General features: G+C 35.0%; 2 protein-coding genes across 2 annotated transcripts; both read right to left on the bottom strand.

The window, feature by feature from the left end:
- LOC121783069 (protein PSK SIMULATOR 1-like) lies at positions 1-1,822 on the bottom strand. Its single transcript, XM_042181117.1, has one exon. The coding sequence runs from the start codon at positions 1,538-1,540 to the stop codon at positions 197-199; it is 1,344 nt and encodes a 447-aa protein (XP_042037051.1). The 5' UTR covers positions 1,541-1,822; the 3' UTR covers positions 1-196.
- Positions 1,823-6,285: 4,463 nt separating this feature from the next.
- LOC121781774 (vinorine synthase-like) lies at positions 6,286-6,966 on the bottom strand. The gene has a single exon (XM_042179461.1). The coding sequence runs from the start codon at positions 6,964-6,966 to the stop codon at positions 6,286-6,288; it is 681 nt and encodes a 226-aa protein (XP_042035395.1).
- Positions 6,967-9,314: the final 2,348 nt, after the last annotated feature.

Raw genomic sequence — 9,314 nt, 5'->3', positions numbered from 1 at the left:
GAACTGCAAATGTATGATCTTTTTTCTTTTCTTTTTTCCCAAAAGACATTTACAAGAACAATACTATTATATTACAATATACAGATCAGGGGTTAGAACCAACACTATCCTCACAGATCTGCAGGAATCAACCAGAGTTAATTTAATACAAAAATCCTTCATCATCTTCATCCAATCTAAGAAACAAACAAGCAATCTAGTTGAAGTGACTGTAATGGAAAATGGCCTTAGCATTCATCTCCCTCTCAAATCTCCAAATATAATTGAGGCCGACAAGGAGCTCGGTAATGGCGGCTTCTGTCTTTTTCTGGTTAGCAAAGTAAAGTGTCTGAAGCAAAAGCACATTAGTTGCTGGGACCAGATTCTGCTGCTCCACGCTCCTCTCGCTCTGCCACTTGATCATGTTATGCGCGAGCGGCGACAGCCACCCGAGGATTTTGTGCAGCGCCTCCCTCCACTCGGCCGCGAGCCCCGGGTCGCTCGCGGTGAACCCCACCCCCTTCAGCCGCCCCCTCAACGCGAAACGCACGCTGTTCGGGAGCAGCGAGTAGAGGTCGTCCCTCGCGTCGACCCCCACCAGCTGCGGCGACCTGATCATCTTCTCCATCACGATGATCAGGTTCGCGTAGTGGAGGGCCAGCGCTGCCGCGCCGAGCGTGCTGGCCGGCGGCTTCAGGATCTCCGAGTTGACCTCGAAGAATTTTAGTTGGGAGGACTTCATAAGTGGGCCCGAGGCGAAGAGGTTAGGGTTCTCCGAGGGGTGGACGAGGGCGGACGAGGAGGATGAGAGGCTCCGCGGGAGTGACGCGACTCCGAAGACGAGCTTCATCCTGGCGAGAACTGCGAAAGCAGTTTTCGCCAGAATCGAGGTGGCGGTGTCGAAGCTTCGGCACCATAGGGATTTCTCTTTCATGTACTTCACCTGCTGCCTCTGCCAGGTTATCTTCTGATGCAATTCAACAATCTTATGCTCTTTTACTGCGCTGATATCTCTGGTTTGAAGCGATTTTTTAAGGACGTTTTCGAGGGAGACGAGCTCGTCCATCTCGCGGTGGAGCGCGGCGGCGCTGGAGATGAACTGGTCGAGCTTCTTCATCTTGGTATCGATCTCCTTGGCGCTGAGCATCAGCCAGTTGTGGCGATCGCGGCCGGTGTCGGCGAACTCCTCGAATAGGCGGTCGAAGGAGCGGAGGGAGGCGTCCTCGCATTTCTTGCTGATGCGGGCGATGGATTTGGCGATGAGGCGGAGGTTTCCGGCGAGCTCGGCGCAGGCGAGGCCGAGGAGGAAGGCGTCGTCGTTTGAGACAATTTTACGAACACCTTCGAGGCATATGGAGTCGCCTCGCAGGCGTGAGAGGTTCTGGTCAGAGAGGGACTGCCAGAGGTGGAGGAGCTTGGACATGACGGCGGCGATCTCGAATGCGAGGACGCCGACGTTGGATTTGCGGATCGCGGCGGCGGGGGGTGGGGTGGCGCGGACGGAATCGATGGTGTGGGCGATGGATCTTTTCACCTTGATCAGCCATGTTTCGAGGGCCATGGTTGTTGATTTATTGATCTTAGAGGAATTAAGAGAGAGAGAGAGAGAATGGGATAGTATTTGAAGAGTGGAGTGTGAGAGAGATAAGATAATGGAGGAGAGTGAGTTCTTGCAAAGCTATCATGGGATGTTTGAAAGAGAAGCATTACAAATAGGTGCAGTCCAATGGGATCATTGTGTGTGTGTGTGTGTGTGTGTGTGTGAGAGAGAGAGAGAGTAGAGAGAGCCAACATGCAGAGATGAAAACATTATCAAGAAATGGGTATGATTATTATCAATTCTATTTTGGATTCCACTTACCACACTATATGTGGTGGAATCAATAGATTTTGGGATATATACTCTTCCATACATATGTAACATGTTGTCATCAAAATTGAATTTTATTCCGAAAATGACTTGTAGTAGCTATTTTAAATACTAATTTGTGACTAGGAGTGGACGTAGAATTTGTTTTTAACATTGACTGTATATCTATAGTTTGTATTAAAAATATTGAAAGATTTTTATATCAATAATAATTTACAAAAAAAAAATCAATTAAGTATTTACAAATATATAGTAAAAAAAATATTGGTAGGGGATGAAGCTTGTATGTCTACGGCACTTTCTAAGCACCATTCTCGTTTGAGATAAAAATGTTACTGCTATTTATATTTTGTTTTTGTAATTTAGCTTGATCTTAATATCTGAAATACTTATTAACACAATTAATTTTACAATTCACATAAAAATTAAAGTTTGATTTGCTATTTTATTTATTTAATTGAAGTCGTAAAAGAAACTGACTAATCTATTTTTTAACTGCTTTGTAGAATTAATGACATTAACAATAATTTTTGAGATATAAAAATAAAAATAAATATAAAAATATAATAAAGTTAATGTGTACTAAACATTATATGTGCTAATGGATGGTACTTATGGAGTACTATAATATACAGAAAATAGCAATTTCTGTATTAACCAACAAGTCTTAATATAAGATCACATGCATGTTTGATAAGTGATGAATATATTATATACGTCAATAATTAATATAGATCATTATAGGAATCTTGGTGTATGTTTCATTTATTCTCTTAATCATCTTAATTTAAGATTTTTTTGATCCAATTAATGTTATTATTTCCATGACAGTTTGTTAATAATTGGCTGACATTTAATGAGCCCACAAGTATATTTTTGTTCCATTGATTGGGGTGGAAAGTGGAAACACTAGGGCATGGCATAAAACTTGCTTTTTTAATTTTTTAATTGGAAGTTTCTGCATTATCATTAATAGTTCTATGTAATTTATACAAATACATTTTGTTAAACCATGTTATATTTACGTACATATATATATGTATAGAGATTACACAAAGAAGACTATAGTAAAATAAAACACTAGAAGTATCCTATTAATCCACTCATAAAAATTCACTATTTAATTTATGTAATCATTATATATATCAATATCACCAAATAGTCATACAAAAAAAGAAGGTATTTGATCAACTATGTATACGATGATGAGCATATGGAAATTATTCTTAATTATTACTCTAAGTTTTTTCAACCGAATTGAATTGTTGATGCTATTCCTTGTGATGTACACAATCATGATATGTATAAAAGTTAGTCAACTATATATATTACGTCACAAGTTGCATAAACTCAAGTTTGACCAAATGATTTGCTTATTTAGTTTTAAAAATCATGACAAGTCAAAATTTCATGTGGGAATGTCATGACTCATGATTGTATTCTTTTGATGAATTCTACATTTTGTAGTTTATGATCATCTAAAATCTTAGAAATTTCAAGTCAAAAATTTTACAGTGTTCATATCGAATCTTCTAGTGTTTATATGGATATTAGATGATCTTAAAATACAAATGTGGAATTTTACCTTTTCCATCTCACTAAAAATGAATATTTTTTTGTTAATCTATTTAAAATGATACAATTTTGGAAAATAAATACATCTCTCTCTAATTTTATTTCTCATACTTTATTCTCTTTTTACGTAGTACCCTTACTAATATTGCATAAAATTATAAGTCGAAAAATACATATTTCGCTTTGAATGATACGAAAAGAATAATATTTCTCAATTTAACACGATCAAGAGTTATAGCTGTAGTCACTTATTTACAATTAAAAGTTTCAGAAGACACTCCATTTTCTTGTATTTTATTTACTACTTGCTTTGAATTTGCCTATAATTTGCAAGGCAACAAAGAATATAGTTGCTTGCTTTGTCGGTAAATTAATGTGCAACTAATCAGCATTGCCATTTTCACGTCTCAATAAATGTGTCACTCCCACTTTCTCACCAAATATTTATTCCACCCACTATCATAAAATTATTCTTAATTTCTTATGAATATACATTATTAAAACACGATTCGAACCATGTAAGCGGGGCATAATTGTAATTCAAGATTGTTAAAATAATTGAAAACCTAGTTTCCAAAGAGAAAATGCTACTTGATGTTTTAGTAGGTAGTACAGCATAAATGTACTTAAAAACGTCATCCCCGTCGTGCCCTTTTAATATTAAACATATACACATATCAAATTTTATACTCACTCCGTCCCAATAAATATGAAACATTCGCTTTTCGACACGAGATTTTACGTAGTTTTGTTTTGTGAGTTAAAGAATAGAGAGTAAAGTAAGAGAGAGGGAAAAGTAGAGAGAAAATTATTTATATTTTAGGAAATGTTTCATTTTTAATGGGACAATCTAAAAAGGAAAATATTTCATTTTTAATGGGATATATGGAGTATTTTGTAACGGGCCTTTTAAATTAATTATATACATATATCTAAATTTTTTCTTTCATATATTTAACGGATTGTTTTAACTAAAAGATTTTGATATATAAATAAAGTGTTTAATTCATTATGAGTGATACCTACATTGTTAGTATTATTTTGATTCGAATAATAATCGATTCATTTGCTAAGTAAAACGTTTATTAATTCAACTAAAAACATAAATTTTCTTGTAATAACCATACCTTTCATTCGAGTTAAATCTATCTCCAATTAAAAAAAGTTGAAAGAGGTGATGGTGTAAAAACATTTGACCATTAATACTATTAACATATTTACTTTTTACTAAAATTTAGAAAAAAATCTTCTTAAAGTCGGCTGCATAATTTTATTGATGGAGTATAAAATAGCGGAGGCAACGGGATATGTATGAGAATTAATATAGACAATTTTTGGGGAAAAGAAGCCTGCCTTTTACGAACTATGGATTCTTTTCGTAAAAACGAAAACTATAGAATAACTAATTTATTTAATTTGTGTTTGTCACGAGACATTGTCGTTTCCTGCATTGTTAAATCTCTGAATCATTTCGACCAATAACATTCGGTCAAGCACCTATTTTTGGATTAGCCAATTTTGCACAATTTTCCAAACGAGTTGATTTTGTAGACGTTAATTGAGTTCGATTTTATTGTAATACTTTCTTAAAATGTTAAGCAGACACACATACCAATACATAGATATTAATCGAGTCAATTCGCTCAAATTCATATAAGTAGACGTATGGCATTATTGGGTTATTCTACTGTTTAATCCAATAGTCTTGGTGGTGGACGGCGTATTTTCTTATGCAAAATCAATAAACCGAGAGAGAGTAAGAAGAAAAGGTTGAAACATTGTTAGTAGAAAATGAGACTCACTTCGTTCGAAAGAAAAACTTACCAAAAATAAAGATGAGTGTATTTTATGGACGGAGGCTACTTGATCATATATAATGTACATGGAGGTGTTTGCGTGGCTGCGGCCGAATTTGGCGGAGAACAACAAGTTTACTTGATTTTGATAACAAATAAGGGTGAGCAGAATATCTAAAATCTTCTATCCGAACAAAAATTGATATTGAATTTGGATATTAGGATTATGTTTTTGACGAAAAATCAATTTTTGGTAGTATTAAATACCAAAAAAAAAATCCAAAATCCAAAATTTATAATTATGCTTTATGTGAAGATTATAGTTGTCTATATAAAGGTTGATTGGTATATCTCTTTCTATGATAGTAAAAGAGTTTAGAATTTTGGTTATTTTCAATTGTAGTAGGTTTACTTTTTATGCAATTTCAAAATATTTTATTCGTAATGGATTCCATAGGATTTTCGATTCAAATACATTTTTCATCTTACAGAATTAACATGAGAATGAGATAGACAGTATAGGATTACGAACCACAGAAGTACTTACTAGTAGAGTAATTTGTTGGTATGATTAGATAGAATTTTGCATACTAATCCACTACTATCGATATCCATGTACTATTATGTATATGTGAGTTTGATGCAGAAACAATTGTGAACACGTCCTTCGACTATAATCGACAGTACACGTAAATCTCGGGAGACTTCCATCCGGTGATCAGGACGAAGAGCAAGAGGCTCTCCACCTTCTGGAAGCTTCCACATGCTATTCGTCTCCGATTTCAAAGGAACTCTGATACGAGTTCACTCGTATCGGAGAAGAAGGTGGTTCTTCCACCGAGATGAAGTATTCCGTCTCAGAGGATTGCTCACTTAAATATTTAACTCACTAAGCATTAGTATTTTCTTAAATCCTGTACATAAAAGAAACATCTCAGCCATAGTGCGACAAGAAAAATAATTCATTCATTCCTTCATATATTTACATTAAGAAAAATTGGTAGTATTTAGCATTTATTTATAAAAAAAATTTGAGAAAGTTTCGTAATATTAGATGCTAATGTATCACCTTTCCTGAAGGCTGGCGATCTCGGATGCCGAGAACGTGATGAATTTGCAGATGACCTCTTCCGTAGCCAACTCCATAACCGGAGGCTCGAAGCTGAGGATGTCGAGCGGCGGAGCATAGGCGACGTCGAAATTCGGGAGCGTCGCGTCCCCGCCTCCGCCTCTAGCCAAGGCGGACCACGTGTTAACAAACGATAGAGACGATAATCCGTCGACAATCTTGTGCGAGAGAACGATCCCGACGCCGACGCCGCCGCATCGGAAATAGGTTACCCGAACAGCCAGGAAAAGATTGTGGAACTCTTTTGTCTTGTTCTGAGGTAAAAACTTCTCCAAGCTCTTATCGTTCGGATCGGCGATGAACTGCGAGACGTCGCAGTCGGCTTCGCCTTCGATGAAGGCGAAGCCGGCGTCGTTGCATTCGACGTAGAGGTTGCCGACGAGGCGGCCGGCGAGGGGGTAGTATATGGAGAGGGCCTCCGATAGGGATTTCTTCAGCTGGTTTGATTTTAGGGATTTTGAAAAATTAGGGTTTGGTGTGTAGAAGTAGACAAAGGGGATGAATGTTGTGAAAGCAAGCTGATCGAGAAATGAAAGTTGGTATTTTTGGAGAGATTTTGGGGTTGGAGATGATGGTTTGATGGTCTTGATTGAGATTAACTTTGTTTCAATCTCCATTGTTGCTTAAGATTGATTTTTTATTTGTTTTAGCTTGCCTGCATTCCTATATAATGGGAACCTCGTCACATGCATCAGCTAGTTTGGAGACGAAGGCTGCCTATTAAATATCTCATATTTGACTGCTATAAAATATTAATTGTATAATAAAATATTTTGTTTTTTTGTTTTCACGAGCAATGTTGGGTGGATCACACCTCAAACTAATTTTTTTTATTAAAATAGAATATTACTAATGGTTTCTGCATAATTGTCAACACCCAAACCTTCGATAAATATCTTTTCAAGTTGTTATTCATCGTACCCTTGCAATTTTAGTGCCCACCTCTTATGTGCCAACTATTTTACCGTTCAAGCCATGAAGATCAAAATATTAAAAAACTTCCCTTTAATTTAATAATTTTGCGTTTTTAATTGGGTTAATTGCTATTTAAATTAGATCAATTTCGATGGATCATGTAATTTCAAAGATTTGAAAGTTCACTTTTTTGCAATTATCTCAGATCGAAATTTTCTTATATATACGTTAATCAATTCTATTGATTTTTAAAGTTGAGAAACATATCAAACTTAAACCAATTTAATGATTTTTTGAAATACTCCCTATATAAAATAGACATTACTATTTTATAATGTTGGTGAAGTTCACATAATGTAAATTATTGTAACTACATTTCTCCGTCTTACATTAGTTATAATATCGAATATTTAAAGGTAGTTCACATGTAATGTATACAATATGCAATATGCATGATGTGACAACCCCTCATCCATAATGTCGTTGCTTCATTAAAATAAATAAACCTCCATTTTCCCTATATATTTAATCATCTGCAGAAAGCTTTCAAGATGAGAGTTGGGGCTTCTCTTTCTCAATTTATTCTCTCTGCTTTTGCGACTTTAGCTATTCTCGCCTTGCTCGTTATTTACGCTTTTAAGGGAGAGTTGTCCATCTCTGATATCGTGTTTCTTGTTTTCTTAGGTAATCCTTCGTTCTTCTACACTAATAAAATTCATATGCCTTCTTTATGTTAATTTTACCGTTTCATTCCATCACAAGAAAAGTGGGTTTTATCAACTTGTTTTCGTTGGTAAAATAAGATTACCGATGGATTCACAACCGTCTGTAATTATGGCCGTAGGTATAACGCTGGTAAATATTTTGTAGTGACTAATTAACTAATATGCTCAATTAATACATATCCTACATTAGTTATATATCTCAAATTAATTTTAGCAATTATATCGTTTCTATCGTACTCCCTCCGTCCCGTGCTACTCGCACGTTTGCTTTTCGGCTCGTCACAAAGTCCTTACACTATTTATAATTTAAGTTAGAATTAATGCATTTAATTAATATGTTAGTTTAAGTTAAGAGCTCTTTTATTAAGTGATGTCTCATTACACCTAAAATTCTTTTTTAATTACACAAAAAAATCAATCCCAAATTTACGGCCTAAAATAAAAAGTGCGAGTAGCATGGGACGGAGGGAGTATTATTTTTAAAATATATAAGTATTGAAAATTTTCAAAATGGCGACGCGACGCAGTTGGAGGGTTACGGTTATCGTTATGGGGAGAGAGCACAAAGGCCATTATTAGGTGAGGGAGTACAATCATGTTCATAAGATCTAAGGAGAATGAGGTTTAGATCTAGATTCCTAAAACCAAAAACTATGGATCTCAAATTGTCATGAAAGATGAAATTTAAATCTTGTTTCTATGCTTGACTTTAAATAAGAGAAGACAAGAACTCTCATCTTTCTTGTTATATAAATTACAATTTGCACTTTTCAAAATGTCAAAAATGGAATATTAAATAAACACTACAACAAAATCTAAATATAATAGCAAAATCCATCTCTAATTGTGAATTCATCATATTTCTAATACTACAATAATTATTAGTATTAGGTAGTATTGGACGTCTGCTAAAAAGAATAATGATCGTTCTATATCATTTAATTGACACAATTCCTTCTGTATAATTGTCTATATAGATAAGACAACCAGCTAATTTTATTCTTGGGTCAAATAAATGTCACTAAAGTTATATTACAGCTTCTCAACAATGCTCATATTCTTAACATTTACCTACACACGATTAGAACTTTTGTGCACTTATTTTATGCACGTACAGTTCTACTCACAAAAATCAAATCTAGATTCATAATTTAGGTTTAGTATTGAGCAGTTAAAACTTAAAACACAACATAAATGTTTAATTATTTCATAATTTCGTGTCAATCTGATGCGGGAACAATTTTTGGCACACAGAAATAACCAAATAAAGCTGGAAAGTCTATAATCCAAAAAAATGGAACGCGATGATCCATGACGATCCAAAA

Source organism: Salvia splendens, chromosome 20 (assembly GCF_004379255.2).
Source record: "Salvia splendens isolate huo1 chromosome 20, SspV2, whole genome shotgun sequence".
NCBI lineage: Eukaryota > Viridiplantae > Streptophyta > Magnoliopsida > Lamiales > Lamiaceae > Salvia > Salvia splendens.
The sequence above is the reverse complement of the archived record's forward strand: the minus strand, read 5'-3'. Positions and strand labels throughout refer to the sequence as shown.

Coding starts and splice junctions, on each gene's coding strand:
- LOC121781774 (XM_042179461.1), bottom strand. CDS start 6,966: ATGGAGATTGAAACAAAGTTAATCTCAATCAAGACCATCAAACCATCA.
- LOC121783069 (XM_042181117.1), bottom strand. CDS start 1,540: ATGGCCCTCGAAACATGGCTGATCAAGGTGAAAAGATCCATCGCCCAC.